Source organism: Balaenoptera musculus, chromosome 3 (assembly GCF_009873245.2).
Source record: "Balaenoptera musculus isolate JJ_BM4_2016_0621 chromosome 3, mBalMus1.pri.v3, whole genome shotgun sequence".
Classification (NCBI taxonomy): Eukaryota; Metazoa; Chordata; class Mammalia; order Artiodactyla; family Balaenopteridae; genus Balaenoptera; species Balaenoptera musculus.
The window spans coordinates 35,027,542-35,050,238 of record NC_045787.1 but is presented as its reverse complement, the minus strand read 5'-3'; the positions used below and the strand labels follow the sequence as shown (position 1 = coordinate 35,050,238).

The following is a 22,697-nucleotide window of genomic DNA, read 5'->3' as shown; positions in this document are numbered from 1 at the left end:
CTTTAACAGGATGTTTTTATTACACTAATTTCATTTCCTATTACATTAGTTTCATTCTCATATTATATTATACTTAAAAGGCACTTTTGCACACTCTCAGTAACACACACTCTACCTTAACATTATGATACACAGATTAATATCATAATGCAAATATTATAATGATAAGATCCACCTGCTAGTTGACAAAAAAAACCTTTCCCTGGTCATATTTTTGTAAAATAATACTTGATATAATAATTAATGCAAAAGCATGGAACAGTTACCACTATTACTTTAAGTTAAATCATATTAGAGCAGAAAAATATTTTAATGATTACATTATTTGTTAGTTCTGAATCCAAGTGATAGAAATTTTCAAAGGGCAAACATGATAAAGATTCAAAGGTCACTATAAGGAATTAATTTTGGAATTAACGTTTTAAAAGATTCAGTTGTTATACTGGAAAAAAACAAAAACGAGACTGATTACACAGAAAATGTACAAGAAAACGTTGATAGTGGGAAAAGGTGATAAAAGTGGGCCTTTTTTTTGATGAAAGCAAAAAGGCTCAGAATGAACATCAGTGAACCAGAAGGAGCACGTCTTCACGGTAATACAGCTGTGTGTGTGAGTTAGGTAATGACTTATCACACATTGTATGGGTAAGTATACTAGATGATTCATCTCAAACTATGCCTTTTGCATATATCAGCTCAGGACGTAAGACAGTGATTCTTTAAACTGTGTCCCTGGATCCCCAAAAGTTCAAATTTCAGCCAACTCTGGGGCCACTGTGGTTGGGATGGAGAACGGAGAGAGAATGTTTCTAGACACCCTTCCATCCCTCAATTCAATGAAGACCACTCTGTTCTTATTGGATTTGTTTATATTGCTTCATATTTCATTTGCTCAAAAGATTCTGCAGCTGAAAACCACTGATCTAGAGCTACTGGTTGGGATAACCTTTCACACATGTGCATTTCACATGACAAAAATCAACAGCGCCCTTAAAACTTTACATTGTACATTTCCTATATAAAATTTTAAGTCCCACATTGCATAACTCTTCCAAAACTAAATAAATATGACAAAAGTTTATTTTGTCCCTTAGTATTAAGTCACATCACAAGAAATATCTTCAAACCAACCACTTGCCATATTACATAAGGATAACAAAATGTGTTGTTAACTTGTCATTTTTGTTTACTGCATCTCATTTATATCAAATGTGAACAAGGTGAAACCCAAAGTAGAATCTGTGGCACATTTGATATGCTACATCTAAGATATGAAACCTAAGAAAACTTTCAGTTCGTGTGTTAGCTTTAAGCGTCTATTCAGGTTAGTCTTTTTTCATGCACCGTTTTATTTTTTAAACATTTTCATTTGTCGATGCCTCATTCATATTAGCAATTTGTCACTACTAATAGTTTTCATGCTTAAAATCTAATTCAACAGGTTTCTTAGATGAGCTGATTTCATAAGCATCATCTGACTTCCAGATTTTTCCCACTCTCCAGGCAGAGTCAGCAATACACTGTACTCACATAGCTATTCCTATCCCTGCCCCGTGGCAGGCATGGTTACTCAGTCACAGCCACATTCCTCTGAGCTGATTGGGCCTTGGAATTCTTTTATACACAGTGGTCCAGGCAATCAATGGGGAATGCATTAGTGCTGGTGGGCGAATGAAGTTTATTGCCATCTTGGCCATAGTTAGTCCTCAGTTATCAATATGGGTTTTGACACCAGATGAAACTTCCTCAAGTGCACGCATTTTCCCTATTCATTAAATATTTTATGAATTTACCTACGTAAAACCTAATTAAAATGGTAAATCTACCAATATGTATACAATAGATTGAACCATATGAAACTGCTAATATCCAACCATTTTTGACCCTATGACAACAGCAATTTATGTTAACTAAACTTATTGTGGTAATAATTTCACTATATATATATATATATATATAGCAAATCATTGTTTACACCTTAAACTTACACTATGTTCTATGTCAGTCATACTGTAATAAAACTGAGGGAAAAAACAGTAATTTCAACCTAATATATACATAAATATACACATATATACACACACACACATGAAATACAGTGTATCCCTGTTAAAGAACAGATAAATTCCAAAGAACAAAATTTGGGACATTATGTATTCAGAAGTCAGAAGTACTTTCTTAGCATAGGCTCAGAAGCCTTATAATTAGTAAACTAAAAATAAGACTTTCTACATTGCACCCTTTCCCTTTCTCATCCTTTATGACTAACAGTCTGCAAAACAGTACTAGATCTATGTGAATTTTAAATCATTTGTTCTAAATTGTTATCACTACCCTTGCTATCGACTTCAGTAAAATATGAGTTTACTCTATTAAGGTTTTTGGATAATTAGAAATTACTAACACTGTGGTTTACTTACCATACAGTTTTTCATGAAAACAGATATTAAGATATTGCATTTCATTAAAAAAAAGTCATTTCCTTTGGTGGAAGGAAATACTACTTCCCTTCTCCCCATGAAGATTAAAAAGTAGTGTACAATAGCATGCAAAGTGAAGAGTCATTTCCCACTGATGACTGTGAAACAATACAAGTCTTAAAAATAATTTAAGTGCACTCTCAGAAGGCTGCAATCTCCAACAATCATTACAAGTAAAATCATTGTAAGAGAGAAGAGCTACAGTGAGAGTATTTCTATAGCACCATTGTGCTTTTGTTCAGCGGGAATGGAAAAGAATCAACCTACCCAGCAATGTTGGCCATGGAGCTTAGCGCATCGTATCCCTGAGCAATTGTGACTCTTGGAACCTGGTCCATCGCCAGAACTGTAGTTTTCCTTTTGGAAAGTTTATTTAGCAAGTCTGGATTTTGGGTTGGGTAAATAAAACTAATCAGTGTTCCCGATGTTTTTAAAAGGTCAGCTTCATGAACACCTAACGTTGGGTTAAGCATAGGGGCTCGCACCTAAGAAAAAAGTCATCACCAATTAAAAATGTAAATGCCTTTATAATATTTTTAAGTAAACAAAACAATTAAAATAATATGCCATGATTGAAATAACACTCCAGAAGTAATCTCTCAGCAATAAATTTCTGACTCAATTCCTAAACAAAATAAAGCACACAAAGATCTATGCCACCTATCGTCTCACTGAACCTATGACCTGGTCTGAGTAAGGAGCACACATACCTGGAAATAGGGTTGGGACAGGTTTGATAATGACAGGTAGAGCAGTAAAAAAATATGTAGGTTCTACAACAAACCTGTTCTCCCAAAATCTATTACTCTGGTAAAATTAAGACACATTAGAATAAACAGGCAGGAAGTTTTTGTTGTGTGTTCAAAGATTCAATTATTATTAATTTTGGCAAGCACAAACATTTGGAGTGGTGAGAAGTTAAGAACAACATAAACTAAAATATCCATGGTAATATGTATCAATTTATGTCACCTTAAAATTCCACAAGAATATTTATAGATGAACACAACTCAAACTAGTAGCCTTACTGAATTGGGTTTAAGCAAAAAGCTACAATATATTCTGTTAAGTATCAGTCAATGAACACACACTGCACATGCTTGAAAGTTTCAAACGTCCACTTTTTCAAGCCAAATTTTTTAAAATTCCATTTAAAAAGGTGTTTTAAAATGTGTTTCACATCCCTGTTTAAAATCAATCTTAAAGTATATCATTTCATTAGCTCCCAATTTGCAGCAGTAGTGCTTTTAGGCTAGTAAGCACAGAAAAAAAAAAAACAGCTCTGAGACTTATGTTTTAAAAGGAAACAGAAACACAAACACTGGGTCAATACTGTCATTTCACAGCATTTCATCTCAATTTACCTATGAGACACCTTTATCTGCTATTCCCATTTCAGTTGTTGATCTGGTGCTGCATGTGATTTTAGGTTCTGGACTTTAATTAAGACTCTCTGACAAGGTCTATTTTTCCTCAGTGAGAATCTATAATATAGATTTAATAAAAATTAGAGGACAACTTTGAATTAATTCTCCTGGCCCCTATCAAATGCTCAGCTGAGACTGTTGACATCTGAGTGAGTTAAGCCACTAGAACGTTTCCCTGAAGGTGCTTTTCGGGTCACTAGCTCCTCAGGATATTAACAGACTTGACTCAAAAAAGAGACCCTAAGATCAAGTAGTTTATTAGTACAAGTATAAGGTTACTTAAGTTTTTATATTGTAGGATTTCTCAGTGCATTTAACATGCTCATACACATTGTGAATCCCTAAAAGGAACACAGAGCACTTCTAAAACTTATGTGCACCCTACTAATCCTTTTTTGTGGGACATCTCAAAAGGTTTTGGCCACTAGAACATACATTAGAATGGATTATACTCATTTTTCTATTTTCTCTAAGCTCTTTTATTATACCAAGTTACATTACCAAGTATCACTATACCTAAACACTTAAAAACTTAAACTGAATTACTATTTATCTCCATATCATATTGTTATTAATTTTCTATAGAAGAAAAGTTTTGTGTCTCTGCAAAAAAAACACTATTTAAGACCCTATCAAGTTATTCAGTGGACTGTATGTTAAAAAAACTATGTTATTGATTCCCCTTTAGAAATTAATGTAGAAAAAAAGTGGGTCTATCCTGAAAAAGTAAGAAGCTTATTTTAACCAGATAATCATGCTTATTTAATCCATACTTCCTTACTTGCCTTGGTTACAGAAGGCTTAGGATTTAAGTTAATGTTCAGATACAGTCTCTCTTCTTTTCTCTACATGATTTTTTACTCAAGATTTTATTTGTAAAGCTCTTTAGCATATAGACCTCTATTACACATTACCTTAGGACCTTTTATTAAAGCAGGTAAGGCTGCTCTAAGCCCAACATTGCTTTTTCCAGAATAGTCTTCCCTCTCTAGAAATAGTACCTAAGTCAGTTAAATCACTGTTCCTTCAAGGTATCAGGAACATACCTGTAGATCATTCTACATTCGGTCCCAGGAGGAGTTCCATGCCTCCTTTCCATTCTAGAAGCAGTTAAACACTCACCTGAGGGTACTGTGGACATATAGGAACCATGTACCGCAAATTTTCCCTAGGCAATAAGAAGGGAATTTCCACATAGCAAATGTAAAAAGGAAGATCACTTCTTCTTTTCTCATGGTTAAATATAGGTGACATTGCCTGATAAAAGTTCTACTGGAACATGAAGAATATTCACAACATGCAACCATTTCTTTGAGAAAAAAAGCATCATTTAAAAGTATGAAAAACTATAAGCATAGAAGAGGTAATCTTTCTACAAGAAGAGTTAGAAAAGTCAGCATGCCATAAATGGAAGGGGGAAAGGAATAATTACTTTGACCACCAAATCAGAAGCCAGCACTTCCTTCACCCCTTGGATCTGGGCACCTGCTGCTCTGTAGTGATCATCTGAGAACTTGGAAGCTTCGCCAGCACCCGATTCCACAACAGTATTAAAACCCTGCTTGACCAAGGCCTGAACGCCAGCAGGAGACAATGCCACTCGCTTCTCATTTTGGAAAATCTCTTTGGGGACCCCAATAGTCAGTTGCTTATATGGAATTCCTACAACAAAGTGAAAAAAAAAAAATTTGGTAAATAACAACACCAAAAGTCAGTGTTTTAATAATATGGTTCAGAAAACAGAAATGGGCAGTCTGTTCAAAATATACTGCACATACAGGTTGCTGTTCAAAATGATGTTCCTGATTCATACTCATAATTTTTTGACTTTTTTTGATAAGATGACTGGAAATTTTTATACCCACTCTCCTGAAAATCCTAAATATTTTATTTAACCAAATGGCTCTCTTCAAGGCCTATAACTAGCTTAGTTTATTCTTAGGGAAAAATACGTTGAAAGGCCACTCAACAGGCTAACCCCACTCATCTAACTAACTCTCTCAGGTTTATAGTCTCCTGGTCTTTACCTTTAAGGAAGACAGAAGTAATTAACTATTTTGAAAAACAATCCTACACTAGACACTTTGATGGCCTGCCACACCCAAAGTCCTTTTCTTGGCAATTTGGCCACAGGCGATTCTTCATAGATTTCCAAGTGTTGTATCTTAAGACCTTCCATTCTTGGCCACAACTGATTAGACCAGGGGTTGGCAGCTGGATCAGAGATAACAGCCTACAGGCCAAACCTACGGAAAACCAGCAGCCCATGAGATGACTTATACAGGAACTCTGCCCGAGGACACTCCATGTTGGCCAATGACTATCCAACCCAATCAGGTTCTCTCAAAGGGAGTTTGGATGCAAGACCCACCAAAAAGGACAAAGAGAGTAGAATGGTGCAGCAGCTATTCATAAACACAGCCATGAGATAATCAAAGGGAGGTCAGCAGCCACAGTAGTAGAAACATCATTAGTGGACATGCAGAGGAGTCATGGCTATGAAATTCAGAATAACATCCCACTTTTCCAAGAAGTAGATGAAGGGTTTCCTGGGCTCCCATACTTCCCAAGAATCCGTAAAAATAAACCCTCATCACAAAATATAACCTGATGTGATTGTGTTGCCTGCAACACAAAAGAACCTGTATAACACAAGAGTTAAATTATTTATATATGGTTCAGACCAGACTTAGCTAAAGTAGACTAGTTTCTTCTGTTGTTTTACTCAATATATGGACACAAACAGATATTTTTTTTTAATGAAGAGCGTCTGCTTCTATATAAGTTTTACTAAAGTTTAGAAAAGCCACTCTAGCAATCTAAACTCTGAATACATATAATAAAAAAATAAATCAAATTATCTCTACAGAGTAATTTATTGAGACCTTAGAGAGACTAAATCAACCTAAAATAGCTGCATTTGGACATACAGTCTTAGATCCCACACTGTTTAAGCAGTAATAATTGATAGTAAGCCAAAGGCAAACATATGCTGAATCTTGCTCTCTACTTAAAAGAGAGGGAGGAAAATAATTGAAAGCTGGCAAATATCTTGAATTAATGTGCAAAATTAAATTACATAAACTTATCTGGAGTTCACTTATCTGACAACCTCAAATTATCTAGGTCCTACATATAAGCCAAGGAAGCTACCAAAGACAAATGAAGTCATATCAAAAGGATTTAGGATCCAACCACAAAGGGCTTCTGCTGGCCAAATATGAGCCAATTTGAGCATCAAAAGGATAATTAATTGCAATGTAGTAAAATACATCTATAAAGATGTTAAAATCCATGAGTTCAGGATAATAATAAATATTTCAAAATTCAAAAAATAAAATATTCAAAAGATAAATATTTTCTAAAAGCTTCATTGGTCAACTCTGGAGAAAGTAAGGTGTGGTAGGCAGAATCATGGTCTCCCAAATATATCCATGTCCTAATCCTCAGAACCCAATACATGGCAAAGGAGAATTAAGGTAGCAGATGGAATTAAGGTTGTTAATCCGCTGACCTTGAAACAGGGAGAATATCCTGGATTATTTGGGTGGGCCCGATGTAATCACATGGGTCCTTAAATGTGGAGGAAGGGAGCAGAAGAATCACAGTCAAAGAATAATTTGAAGACGCTATCCTGCTGGATTGGAAGGCGGAGGAAGAGGCCATGCGCCAAGGAATGCAGGCAGTCCCCAGAAGCTGGAAAAGGCAAGGAAACAGATTCTCCCCTAGAGCCTCTGGAAGTGAGAACCATTTCAGACTTTGGCCTCCAGAAGTGTAAAATAATAAATTTGTGTTATATGAAGCCAGTAAGTTTGTGATCATCTGTTACAGCAGAAGTAGAAAATGTATACATAAGAAAACGAACAGATTAGCAAAACTAGTAAATAATGGAAAATAATCAAACATCTACCCACCCTTCCAGTACAATCTCAGAGTAACTAAATACAGTTGGCCCTCCGTATCCACAGATTCAACCAACCACAGATCAAAAATATTAAAAAGAAAAAAAAATTCCAGAAAGTTCTGAAAAGCAAAACTTGATTGTATTAGGCATTATGAGTAACCTAAAGATGATTTAAAGTGTACAGGAGGATGTGTGGAGGTTATGTGCAAATACTACACCATTTTATATAAGAGACTTGAGCACCCGCAGATTTTGGTATCCACGGGAAGTCCTAGAACCAATTCCCCATGGATACCAAGGGATGACTGTAATACAGGGAAAGATTTTTTAATAGAAAAATTCTAGCTAATAAATGAAGATAAAATGATAGAATATCACCATTTTAAAGCCCCTGATAAAATCACAGATTTAGTTAATGATCATCAATCAAATGACTGCTACAGCCTTTGAGTGAAAAACTGATGGGAACTTCACAATAGATGGATCACACTGAGAGCATCTAAACTCACTGATTAATCTTCCTGATGTGCTGCAACAGATAGTACACAGCATCACCTATGAAGTACACTTGCCAAAAAAAGCAAACCTGAGTCTGATCAAGCCTCTAGCTCTAGCTAAATGTTACAGAAAATACAAGCGACAGAGAAACTGGTTAAATAATACCAAGGGAATTCAATAAGCTAAACCTAGAATGTGAGAAATTCTACAGGACAACTAAATTCTTCAAAAAATAAATTAAAAAGAAAACAGAGGAGAGGAACATACAGATCAAAAGAGACCCTGTTTGGACAAGGCAACTGTTAAAAAAAAAAAGAGAAAAGAAAAAATTGAGAAAATATGAAAACTGACTGAAATTACTTTTCATGCTTTTCAATGTGGTAATGAAAGTGTGGTTATATTAAGGAATAAATAGGACCCTCATCTTTTAGAGGTAAAAAATAATTATCTAGGAAACAGTCAAGAACCAGAAATTAAACAAACAAAAAAAGTCTCATGCATAGTTGATATAGAGATCTTGAAGTCCGCACTTTCACTCACAAGGACAATTCCCATGTGCTCAAAGTAGTTACTGACTTTTACTTTATACACAATTTTATCACACTGGATAATCTGGCTTTTCAGAACACTTTAAAAAAATCTGAAGATAAGGCTGAGGGCTCTCAGAGGCAGGTACCCTGCCAATAGTGACTTATCATGAGAGAACAAGAAAAGAGCTGTGAAATCTACAAAAGGCAGACATAAGAACTCAAAAAACCTAGCAGTTTAGGCGTCCTTAATGCACAAATAGTCCTACAAACAAAAAGGGAATTATTCTATACGGCAAAGACTTCTGGTTTCTCTCAAATAACCACGCTGTTCCTCCCCTAAAAATAACAGAATGCTATTTTTATTTGAGTATGTTGCCATCTAGAATAAAAAACTAAATGGCCAAGTCTCCCTTAGAGCTACATATTGCCACCTGTCTGAGTTCTGGCCAATGAGGTGTAGACAGAGTGCTAGGAGGGTCTCTGGGCAAGATGCTTAAAGGGATCTGACTCAGCTTAGAAGGTTCCCCTTTGATACTCTCCTCCTTCTGGCTTGCACCCCAGAACAGAAGCAAGTGGAGGTCCTAGCAAGGAAGGCCTTGTAGGCCACTAGAAGACTTCAGCTCTTACTCTGTGTGACCTAGGAAGTTAGTTGCAAATTTTGAATAGAAGAGTGACATGATCTTTCATTTTAAAAAGATTATTCTCATTGTCACGTACAGAACAGACTGTTGTCGGGGACAGAAGTAGAAAGCACAGAGACCACTTAGAAGACTAATGCAATAATCCAGGTGACAGATGATAGTGGCTTGGACCAGGAGGATAACAGTGGTGATGGTGAGAAGAGGAGAGAGTCTAGATAAAAGGTAGAGCTGACCTATACCGATTATGAGGCTCTGGAATGACTCCAAGTTTTCTGACCTGAGCAACTGAGATGAAGTTGCCATTTACTAAATCAAGAAACATTAATGCAGATCAATTAATACACCTAGTTCCTAATTCCTGAGCATAGCTGAGCCATATATGTACAATTCCCCAACACCGACCAGGAAAGAGGAAGAGCTGCTAGGAGAAATAGATACTATGAGCAATAGTTCCCTGGGTACAACTCAACTGATTTGACTTTTTTTTTTCTGTTATATTTTCTTTTCTGTTAGCACTGACAGTCAGGAACTTCCATACATGGAAAATATAAGAAAGCACTCATTTCGTTTTTTACTCAAAATGATCACTGGCAAACACAGGGCTGTAAAACTGCGTGCCTTATTTTATCTATCATCAGGAGATCTATTGGCTCCCATGACATGAAGTGAGACTTTACCTGGTTTTACAGGGGCTTTACACCACAGCGCCTGATGTGTATGAAATGTTCGTAAAAAATCCTTCTTCCTAGGTAGAACCTTACAGGACCCCAAACTGCTAAGGAAAGGGCAGGAACAGCCAGCCACCGCTGTTTTCAGTAGGTTCGCCATGTTCACAGGAGCTCCCAACTTTCTGAATCCCCAATTTCCTTGAAGGTAAATCACTAAAGGAAAGAAAACGAAACATTTATGTGCTGAGAAAAACATACTTTGCCTTTTGTACATCAAAAACATTAAAAAAAAAAAAAACCCAGCTAATTCAAAGAGGTTGGAAAATAACAGTTAAATGTGGGCATCTACAATGAATTTATTTGCCAAGTCCTTTACTTACAGAAGATGCTTCAAAAGTTTGTTTCCAATTCAGGTATTTAAAACTTGGAATCCGTTTCCCACTTAAATTGTAGTTATAAACTCACTATTCAATTCCAAGCCTAGGTCACATAAGTCTAATTGATCCTTAATGTAGCTGGAAAGTTAAAAAAAAATGCTATAAAGTCCAGTCACATCTTACATGAAAGTTACTGTCTAAGTCAGCTTGTCCAGCAAAAATTGCGTAAAATCAAAATTACCAATAATTTCCCTTAGATTGTCTAAAATACTGTACAATACAGTAGTACTTGTTTAGCCACCGTGTTATACAGAAAACACCTGCATACTTTTCAGTGCAGCAGGGTATTCATCCTGTGAGATACCCCCCCAAACCTAGATTGACTCAGTGAATGAGAGATTCATGTTTGTTAGGTGTACATCACAAGAAAATTAAACATGCATGGAACATGACTCCAATTTTAAAAAAGAAAGAAAAATTCCATGGTTAACCTTATCACATAGGTTTGTGCTGGCAGATGTGGGCATAACTAGGAATTCTCTCAGTGGTTCCGACAAGTGGCCAGTTTTTGCCAGCTCTAACTGAGCAAGGTGAAGTGTCATTGACCTTTGCTGTTTCTGAGGCTTCAGTGGCTACCTCAACCACCCTCCGTGGCAGATCCCCAGGGGTACATGGAAGGCACTCCCACCATCCCCCTGACTCCCAATGCTCTCTTTCCTTCAAAAATGGGAAGAAGTAGAGGACCTGGAACTCCATCAATCAACCTCAGCTAACTCCACTAACTATGCCTTTAGGCTCTGCCCCATCATGCGGGCCCTCCTGGGGTCCAGCACCCAAACCCAGCAGACTCCATAAACATACTTCCAGCTTCCAGAGGAAGAAGGGTCTAACTCATTTTTTATGTCATAACTACTGCCACAACTCCCTGAAGCAACTTCCTACAAACACCAGAAAGCAACAATGGGAACAGAAGTGCTCGATCCAGGTAGGGCTTATTCTTTTTTTTTTTTTTTTTTAATAAGTATTTTAATTAATTAATTTTATTTTTGGCTGTGTTGGGTTTCGTTTCTGTGCGAGGGCTTTCTCCAGTTGCGGCAAGCGGGGGCCACTCTTCATCGCGGTGCGCGGGCCTCTCACTATCGCGGCCTCTCTTGTTGCGGAGCACAGGCTCCAGACGCACACGCTCAGCAGCTATGGCTCACGGGCCCAGCCTGTCCGAGGCATGTGGGATCTTCCCAGACCAGGGCCCGAACCCGTGTCCCCTGCACTGGCAGGCAGACTCTCAACCACTGCACCACCAGGGAAGCCCAGGGCTTATTCTTAAGATGTCCTTTAGTTCAACAAACATGTACTGAGGGCTGAGTCTCAGAGGCACAGCCATTAGGAGCATTTGTAGAATTAAACTGGAATAGGTCACAGACTTGGAGATAAGAAAAGTCAACAAGTAATAACATGGAAAGCAGAGTAACACAAATCCAAAGTTCCAGGCATCAAAGGAGATCATGTCCTCCTACAAGGCTAAGAAAAGGAAGGGAAAGGCGTTTGAGAAGGAGAGAATACTATGAAAAAAGCTAAGGAAGAGGGAGCATGCAAGATGTGTTCAGGCATGCAATCAAAAATGTGAATAATTCTTTGCATTCAAATAGAAGGTTTTATATTTTCACAGCATTTCCATATATGTCATTTCACCGCAGTCCTAAAGCATTCCTGAGTCAATAAATACCTTCCTCATTCATTCATAGGTCACTTCTAGGGTTATTCATGGCTGAGAACAGAGAGCAAATAAGTTCAGAATTCAGCCACCCACTGGAAACATTCACTGAATCTATGCCAAGAACTGAGGGAGATACAAAGATATATAAAATATAATTCTTGGATTTTGGAACCAAGATGGTGGAATAGAAGGACGCGCTCTCACTCCCTCTGGCGAGAGCACCAGAATCAGAACTAGCTGCTGGACAATCATCGACAGGAAGACACTGGAACTCACCAAAAAAGATACCCCACATCCAAAGATAAAGGAGAAGCCACAATGAGATGGTAGGACGGGTGCAATCACAGTAAAATCAAATCCCATAACTGCTAGGTGGGTGACTCACAGACTAGAGAACACTTATACCACAGAAGTCCACCCACTGGAGTGAAGGTTCTGAGCCCCACGTCAGGCTTCCCAATCTGAGGGTCTGGCAATGGGAGGAGGAATTCCTAGAGAATCAGACTTTGAAGCCCAGCAGGATTTGATTGCAGGACTTCGACAGAACAGGGGGAAACAGAGACTCCACTCTTGGAGGGCACACACAAAGTAGTGTGCGCATAGGGACCCAGGGGAAGGAGCAGTGACCCCAGGGGAGACTGAACCAGACCTACCTGCCAGTGTTGGAGGGTCTCCTGCAGAGCCGGGGGGGGGGAGGGGCTGTGGCTCACCGTGCTAACAAGGACACTGGCAGCAGAAGTTCTGGGAAGTACTCCTTGGAGTGAGCTCTCCCAGTGTCCGCCATTACCCCACAAAAGAGCCCAGGTAGGCTCCAGTGTTGGGTTGCCTCAGGCCAAACAAGCAACAGGGAGGGAACCCAGCCCCACCCATCAGCAGTCAAGCAGATTAAAGTTTTACTGAGCTCCGCCTACCAGAGCAACAGTCAGCTCTACCCATCACCAGTCCCTCCCATCAGGAAACTTGCATAAGCCTCTTAGATAGCCTCATCCATCAGAGGGCAGACAGCAGAAACAAGAAGAACTACAATCCTGCAGCCTGTGGAACAAAAACCACATTCACAGAAACACAGACAAGATGAAAAGGCAGAGGGCTATGGACCAGATGAAGGAACAAGATAAAACCCCAGAAAAACAACTAAATGAAGTGGAGATAGGCAACCTTCCAGAAAAAGAATTCAGAATAACGATAGTGAAGATGATCCAGGACCTCAGAAAAAGAATGGAGGCAAAGATCGAGAAGATGCAAGAAATGTTTAACAAAGACCTAGAAGAATTAAAGAACAAACAAACAGACATGAACAATACAATAACTGAAATGAAAACTACACTAGAAGGAGTCAGTAGCAGAATAACTGAGGGAGAAGAATGGATAAGTGACCTGGAAGACAGAATGGTGGAATTCACTGCTGCGGAACAGAATAAAGAAAAAAGAATGAAAAGAAATGAAGACAGCCTAAGAGAACTCTGGGACAACATTAAATGCAATAAAATTCGCATTATAGGGGTCCCAGAAGGAGAAGAGAGAGAGAAAGGACCAGAGAAAATATTTGAAGAGATTATAGCCAAAAACTTCCCTAAATGGGAAAGGTAATAGCCACCCAAGTCCAGGAAGCACAGAGAGTCCCACACAGGATAAACCCAAGGAGAAATATGCCAAGACATATAGTAATCAAACTGGCAAAAATTAAAGACAAAGAAAAATTATTAAAAGCAGCAAGGGAAAAATGACAAATAACATACAAGGGAACTCCCATAAGGTTAACAGCTGATTTCTCAGCAGAAACTCTACAAGCCAGAAGGGAGTGGCATGATATACTTAAAGTGATGAAAGGGAATAACCTACAACCAAGATTACTCTACCCAGCAAGGATCTCATTCAGATTCGATGGAGAAAGCAAAGGCTTTACAGAGAAGCAAAAGCTAAGAGAATTCAGCACCACCAAACCAGCTCTACAACAAACGCTACAGGAACTTCTCTAAGTGGGAAACACAAGAGAAGAAAAGGACCTACAAAAACAAACCCAAAACAATTAAGAAAATGGTCATAGGAACATACATATCGATAATTACCTTAAACGTGAATGGATTAAATGCTCCAACCAAAAGACACAGGCTTGCTGAATGGATACAAAAACAAGACCCATATATATGCTGTCTACAAGAGACCCACTTCAGACCTAGGGACACATGCAGACTGAAAGTGAGGGGATGGAAAAATATATTCCATGCAAATGGAAATCAAAAGAAAGCCGGAGTAGTAATACTCATATCAGATAAAATAGACTTTAAAATAAAGAATGTTACAAGACACAAGGAAGGACACTACATAATGATCAGGGGATCAATCCAAGAAGAAGATATAACAATTATAAATATACATGCAACCAACACAGGAGCACCTCAATACATAAGGCAACTGCTAACAGCTATAAAAGAGGTAATCGACAGTAACACAATAATAGTGGGGGACTTTAACACCTCACTTACACCAATGGACAGATCATCCAAAATGAAAATAAATAAGGAAACACAAGCTTTAAATGATACAATAGACGAGATAGATTTAATTGATATTTATAGGACATTCCATCCAAAAACAGCAGACTACACTTTCTTCTCAAGTGTGCACGGAACATTCTCCAGGATAGATCACATCTTGGGTCACAAATCAAGCTTCAGTAAATTTAAGAAAACTGAAATTATATCAAGCACCTTTTCTGACCACAACGCTATGAGATTAGAAATGAATTACAGGGAAAAAAATGTAAAAAACACAAACACATGGAGGTTAAACAATACGTTACTAAATAACCAAGAGATCCCTGAAGAAATCAAAGAGGAAATCAAAAAATACCTAGAGACAAATGACAGTGAAAACACGACGATCCAAAAGCTATGGGGTGCAGCAAAAGCAGTTCTGAAAGGGAAGTTTATAGCTATACAAGCCTACCTCAAGAAACAAGAAAAATCTCAAATAAACAATCTAACCTTACACCTGAAGGAACTAGAGAAAGAAGAACAAACAAAACCCAAAGTTAGCAGAAGGAAAGAAATCATAAAGATCAGAGCAGAAATAAATGAAATAGAAACAAAGAAAACAATAGCAAAGATCAATAAAACTAAAAGCTGGTTCTTTGAAAAGATAAACAAAATTGATAAACCATTAGCCAGACACATCAAGAAAAAGAGGGAGAGGACTCAAATCAATAAAATTAGAAAGGAAAAAGGAGAAGTTACAACAGACACAGCAGAAATACAAAGCATCCTAAGAGACTACTACAAGCAACTCTATGCCAATAAAATGGACAACCTGCAAGAAACAGACAAATTCTTAGAAAGGTATAACCTTCCAAGACTGAACCAGGAAGAAATAGATAATATGAACAGACCAATCACAAGTAATGAAATTGAAACTGATTAAAAATCTTCCAACAAACAAAAGTCCAGGACCAGATGGCTTCACAGGTGAATTCTATCAAACATTTAGAGAAGAGCTAACACCCATCCTTCTCAAACTCTTCCAAAAAATTGCAGAGGAAGGTACACTCCCAAACTCATTCTATAAGGCCACCATCACCCTGATACCAAAACCAGACAAAGATACTATAAAAAAAGAAAATTACAGACCAATATCACTGATGAATATAGATGCAAAAATCCTCAACAAAATGCTAGCAAACAGAATCCAACAACACATTAAAAGGCTCATACACCATGGCCAAGTGGGATTTATCCCAGGGATGCAAGGATTCTTCAATATACGCAAATCAATCCATGTGATACACCATATTGACAAATTGAAGAGTAAAAACCATATGATCATCTCAATAGATGCAGAAAAAGCTTTTGACAAAATTCAGCACGCATTTATGATAAAAACTCTCCAGAAAGTGGGCATAGAGGGAACCTACCTCAACATAATAAAGGCCATATACGACAAACCCACAGCAAACATCATTCTCAATGGTGAAAAACTGAAAGCATTTCCTCTAAGATCAGAAACGAGACAAGGATGTCCACTCTCGCCACTATTATTCAACATAGTTTTGGAAGTCCCAGCCACAGCAATCAGAGAAGAAAAAGAAATAAAAGAAATACAAATTGGAAAAGAAGAAGTAAAACTGTCACTGTTTGCAGATGACATGATACTATACATAGAGAATCTTAAAGATGCTACCAGAAAACTATTAGAGCTAACCAATGAATTTGGTAAAGTTGCAGGATACAAAATTAATGCACGGAAATCTCTTGCATTCCTATATACTAATGATGAAAAATCTGAAAGAGAAATTAAGGAAACACTCCCATTCACCATTGCAACAAAATGAATAAAATACCTAGGAATAAACCTACCTAGGGAGACAAAAGACCTGTATGCAGAAAACTATAAGACACTGATGAAAGAAATTAAAGATGATACCAACAGATGGAGAGATATACCATGTTCTTGGATTGGAAGAATCAATATTATGATAATGACTCTACTACCCAAAGCAATCTACAGATTCAATGCAATCCCTATCAAATTACCAATGGCATTTTTTACAGAACTAGAACAAAAAACTTAAAATTTGTATGGAGACACAAAAGACCCCAAATAGCCAAAGCAGTCTTGAGGGAAAAAAACAGAGCTGGAGGAATCAGACTCCCTGACTTCAGACTATACTACAAAGCTACAGTAATGAAGACAATATGGTACTAGCACAAAAACAGAAACATAGATCAATGGAACAAGATAGAAAGCCCAGAGATAAACCCACGCACCTATGGTCAACTAATCTATGACAAAGGAGGCAAGGATATACAATGGAGAAAAGAAAACCTCTTCAGTAAGTGGTGCTGGGAAAACTGGACAACTACATGTAAAAGAATGAAATTAGAACACTCCCTAACACCATACACAAAAATAAACTCAAAATGGATTAGAGACCTAAATGTAAAAGCAGACACTATAAAACTCTTAGAGGAAAACATAAGAAGAACACTCTTTGACATAAATCACAGCATGATCTTTTTTGATCCACCTCCTAGAGTAATGGAAATAAAAACAAAAATAAACAAATGGGACCGAATGAAACTTCAAAGCTTTTGCACAGCAAAGGAAACCATAAACAAGACGAAAAGACAACCCTCAGAATGGGAGAAAATATTTGCAAACGAATCAACGGACAAAGGATTAATCTCCAAAATATATAAGGAACTCATGCAGCTCAATATTAAAAAAACAAACAACCCAATCCAAAAATGGGCAGAAGACCTAAATAGACATTTCTCCAAAGAAGACATACAGATGGCCAAGAAGCACATGAAAAGCTGCTCAACATCACTAATTATTAGAGAAATGCAAATCAAAACTACAATGAGGTATTACCTCACACCAGTTAGAATGGGCATCATCAGAAAATCTACAAACAACAAATGCTGGAGAGGGTGGGTGTGGAGAAAAGGGAACCCTCTTGCACTGTTGGTGGGAATGTAAATTGATACAACCACTATGGAGAATAGTATGGAGGTTCCTTAGAAAACTAAAAATAGAATTACCATATGACCCAGCAATCCCGCTACTGTGCATATACCCAGAGAAAACCATAATTCGAGAAGACACACGCACCCCAATGTTCATTGCAGCACTATTTACAATAGCCAGGTCATGGAAGCAACCTAAATGCCCATCGACAGACGAATGGATAAAGAAGATGTGGTATATGTATACAATGGAATATTACTCAGCCATAAAAAGGAACAAAATTGGGTCATTTGTTGAGACGTGGATGGATCTAGAGTCTGTCATACAGAATGAAGTAAGTCAGAAAGAGAAAAACAAATATCGTATAGTAACGCATATATGTGGAACCTAGAAAAATGGTACAGATGAACCGGTTTGCAGGGCAGAAACTGAGACACATATGTAGAGAACAAACGTATGGACACCAAGCAGGGTAAGTGGCAGGGGGATGGGGTGGTGGTGTGAGGAACTGGGAGATTGGGATTGACATGTATACACTGATGTGTATAAAATTGATGACTAATAAGGACCTGCTGTATAAAAAAATAAATTAAATTAAATTTAAAAATTTTTTTTTAAAAAGATAATTCTTGTCTTGAGGGAGGTTTTGAACTACCATTACCAAGGACCTAGTCCTATCCCAACTTCCCCACTTACCCTAGTTTCTCTTCTTGGATCATCCCAGCTCCCCAACAACCACCATTCTCACTGGTCAGGCTTAGCCAGACCTCATCAGCAAAAGAACAAAGCTGGCTAGAATACAGGCCGAGTATCGTCTAAGCCTGCCGCCACTCACTCGCTGTTTGACCTGAATCTCTCAGCACCGCAGTCTGCTCATCTATAAAACGAGCACAGGAAAGCTCCTTTCTAGGACCCCATTAGGCTCTAGAAGTTTTATGATTAGATGAGATTTTGCAATGCTTTAAAGCTGAAGTCCTATTTCATGGCCTGGAAAATTAGCCCTGCCTACTTGAAAATGTCACTAAGCCTAAATCAAATAAAAATGACCCTGAAAGATATTCAGAGAATATCTGAACCATGCTATCACAGCCTAGTACTTGTTTACATCAAAGATAGTACAGTTGACCCTTGAACAACGGGGGTTTGAACTGCATGGGTCCACTCCTAGGTGGCTATTTTTCAATAGTAAATATTAACAATACTACAATATACATAGTCTATGGTTGGCTGAATCCTCGGATGGGGAGCAACTGCAGATACAGAGGGCCCTTATTCAAGAGCCTTCCACCTTGATTGTCACATTTTCTCCTATCTTCGCTTTAAAGCTCTGCTGTTATATTATCCATGTCTTCTATGGCTTTTAAGCAATGGAGAAAAACTTTACAACTCAAAATTGAAAAAAAAAACTGTTTTTTTTAGTATGGCATTCATACAGCCGTTTAATGTAAGTTATTTTGGTAAATATTTCCCCTAATAGATTAAAATCCTTGGAGGCAAGCACCTGAGAGAGGACAGCATTGAGACTAAGAGGGTGAACTCTTGGTTGGAAGGCCCCACTCTGCAACGCATTAGCTGTGTCACCCTGGCAAGTCACTTCTTTGTGTCTGATTTCACCACCTTTAAAATGGGGAAAATAATAATGGCACCTATCATATAGGGTTATTGTGAGGATTAAAAGGACACAGTATCTTAATTGCTATCAGTGTTCACTTTGGTATTACCTCTGGCCCAGTGCCTTGCACAAAATAGAGGAAATCAACAAGTATTGTTTGACTGAGTGAATGAATAACTAGGGATAGGTAACCTGAAGCCTGGGGATCTATGAACACATTCTCCAAGGAGCTTCAGGAAATTTCCTTTAAAAATTAAATGCTATGTAGCTTTGTGGAAAAGTGATTCCATCAGCAAAGCTAAGCAGCCTGGGCACACTTGCTGATAAGAAAGCAATCCTAAACTGTCCATTCAATTTAAAAAAAAAAAAAAAAGCCAAAGTTTGCAAGTAAAAGGGGTGCCCTGGAGAAGAGCGAAATATTTTAAATTAAAGCACACAAGCCTCACCGTTCCTAACAGAGCCTGTCCTACAAGACTCCTTACGAACAGATTCCTTAAGGACTTCCCTGCACCAGAGGGCAAATAAAGGACGCCTGCAACTTTATTAAACAAGTTACACTTCTAAAACGAGACAAACCAACCAAGGACACAATACCCTACAAAAGCTTAGACTGGCAGGCAGCGTGACGTCGCCCAAAGCCACGGGTTTAGCTCCTCCCTCTGCAACTAAACTGCCACCCTGCTGGCATCTGCCCGGGACCGCTATTTATAACCTTCCCCGGAAGCCGATTGGCCGAGGCGGCGTAATAGTCATTCCGCCTCCGGAGTTCGAATCAGCTCTGCCCCCTCCGCTGTCTCTCCCGCATTGCCAGCCCCGGCCCCACTCTCGGCCCAATAGAGGCATGCCCCGACCACCACCAGCCCGCCTCCGACATACACTCACAACTTTCGACACCAACTGTGTCTCCAGCCAGTCACCCACCCCAAATTCCCTCCGGGTTCAAGAACAATTTCGGGGCGTCCAGGTGCCACCTCTCCGGGTGCACCCCGTACCAAGAGTCCTCTATGACCTCCTTCCCTCCTTCCATCCTGTAACCTGAAACAACCCCGTACAACTCCCGCCGCCCCACAAAGCTCCAAAATCTGCACCTGCACAGCTGACACCTCGTTTCCTGCCCTCAGCGAAGACGCAGTTTTCGAATCCACCATCCCCCACTTGCTTCCACGTCGCCCCCGCTCGAGACAAGAAAGGGGGCCCTCGAGGCACAGTTCTCCTTCCCGGCCCAAGGCTCCCGAGGGTCCACCACGTGCCGGGGTCACTGCCGACCCCGCCCCCTTCGGCTCCTTGACAGGTCTCCTTCTCCGCGGGCGCCGGGATCTTCTGGACCAGCCCCGCGCCCCTTTCCCAGCTGCGCCCCAGGAGCGCGCCCCGGCTGCCGCCGCCTTGACGCTCACCTTGGCAGGGAGGCGGGGCGGCCGCGGGTTGCGAGGGGACGCCGCGCTGGCAGACCCGGGCTCCAGCCCCGCGGCGCGGCGCCTCCAACCCGGAAGAACAGCCCCAAGCCGGTGGTGGCTGAGGCCACGTGACGACGGCACAGTCCCCACCCCGGCCCAGCGCCCTCTCCTCGCCGGGCCCTTCTTCCCGCCCGGCCGCCTCCACCAGCCCGCCCGCCCGCCAGCCCTCTCTCCGAATGAGAAAACGACCTCACGAAATGCCCCTTAGCGCACAAAGGCCAGTTACCCCAAGGAGCCCTTCCCTCTCCTTGGTGGCAGCCAAAAACCTCTTTGTCCCGGGCTCGACCTGCGGCCTCCCCGCCCCCCGCCCCCCCGCACTTTCCCTCGGCCCGTCCTTGTCAATCAAACCTGGAGCCCAACGCAGGCGCTGAAGTTTCCAGGGCTACATTGGTCCTCTCCTGGAGAGCCAGTTACAAAGTGTGATCGCCTCTCCCGTGTCCCACCAGAACGAATGAAATAACAGACCTCCACTTTTGGTACCTGACTTTCCTCTAGCTGTCTAGGAAAAATCAGAACTTCTAAAACAGAAGACCAAAGGACAAGTGGGAGGAGGCCAGGAGGTGGTGAAGGGCGGGAATGGGGGCGTTGTTTTTCCATTCCGGACGGAGGGGTGGAGTTAAATTCCTCTGAGAAGAAGTCAAGGCTCCAAAATTAACACACATCTGCTGACTGGTCTTCCTACGGCACGCCCACAGAAAGTCGTGTGCTTCTGTTCGTATTAATATCCAGGGGCTGGAGAGCGCCCTTGGTGGACGTTAAGTGTCCTGACTAGGCCTAGGCTGATTTCGGCAAAACAACTGAAGGACGCTGAAACGTAATGACTTGTGTTACTTAGTCTACAGGTGTCTTCTGATTAAAAGTGGGAATAATAAGGTAGAGAGTATAAATTGGTTCGCTTACCCAAAGCTGAATTATCACGAAGTGTCAGTATGGTCACTGCATTTTTACTTTAATTGAGATATCTAAGATGAGTTAAAAATTATGAATCTCAAAGGCATGAGGCAAACAGATATTCCATATCCTTAAAAAGAAATAAACTACAGGGAAACCCTTATTTTGAGAACATTTCTTGTCTTTAACCAACACAAAAGGTCATACAACTTGAGGACTTCCACTGCATCCAGACGAGGTAAAAACACTGTTCCTGTCCTGGAAGAATTCACAGACAGGAAAGGACACAGCCTCATGTTTTAAAATAATAATGAACGGTGATAAGTGCAACCCTAGAAACAGTTTCAAAATACTGCAAGTACAGTAAGGCATGAGTAGTTGATAAGGATTAAAACTAAGCTCCTTTCACTATGTATGTAAGTCAAATCAGTATGGTGTATGCCGTAAGCATATGCATTGCTGTGTGTCAACTATATCTCAATAAAACTGGGGAAAAAACTAAGGTAGGTTTAAAACGTGTTGGGGGGTGGAGCAGGGGTTTTCTTCTTTTCTCTCCCAAGGCTTAAAAATCAGTGGTTCCCAGCTGGGGACAATTTTATCCCACAGTGTCAGGAGACATTTTGGTCATCACAACTGGAAAGGGGAGGCATCTAATGGGTAGAGGCCAGGGATGCTGCTAAACACCCTATATTACACCGGATAGCCCCTTACAACAAAGAATTATCTGGCCCCAAACAGCAACAGTGCCAAGACTGAAAAACCCTGGCTTAAATAAATTCTCAATGGCTTATTTAATTTGACTTAATTTGTGATTATATGACTGGAGAGCAAATCCAAAGATGATATATCGATTTTCACTTTTTCTTTTAAATAGTAAGTATATGGTAATTTTTTTTCATAAATTTATTTATTTTATTTTATTTACTTTTGGCTGCATCGGGTCTTTGTTGCTGCGCACGGGTCATCTTCTCATTGCAGTGGCTTCTCTAGTTGCGGAGCACGGGCCCTAGGCGCGCGGGCTTCAGTAGTTGTGGC

At 39.7% G+C, this 22,697-nt stretch overlaps 1 protein-coding gene across 5 annotated transcripts in view; it reads right to left on the bottom strand.

Annotated features, from left to right (window-relative positions):
- NNT (nicotinamide nucleotide transhydrogenase) overlaps positions 1-21,343 on the bottom strand; it is a 97,016-nt gene extending 75,673 nt beyond the window's left edge. Inside the window, exons 1-4 of one of the 5 annotated variants that reach the window (XM_036845315.1) lie at positions 21,120-21,343; positions 10,158-10,361; positions 5,340-5,569; positions 2,748-2,965 (exon numbers count right to left, since the gene is read on the bottom strand). In XM_036845315.1, the coding sequence (XP_036701210.1) occupies positions 2,748-2,965; positions 5,340-5,569; positions 10,158-10,308 (599 nt within the window). In that variant the 5' untranslated portion in view covers positions 10,309-10,361; positions 21,120-21,343. Of the gene's footprint in view, positions 1-2,747; positions 2,966-5,339; positions 5,570-10,157; positions 10,362-10,528; positions 10,659-20,405; positions 20,847-21,119 lie in introns of those variants that run through there. The other 4 variants (XM_036845319.1, XM_036845316.1, XM_036845317.1 and 1 more) reach the window with 4 other exon arrangements.
- Between the last annotated feature and the right edge of the window lie 1,354 nt (positions 21,344-22,697).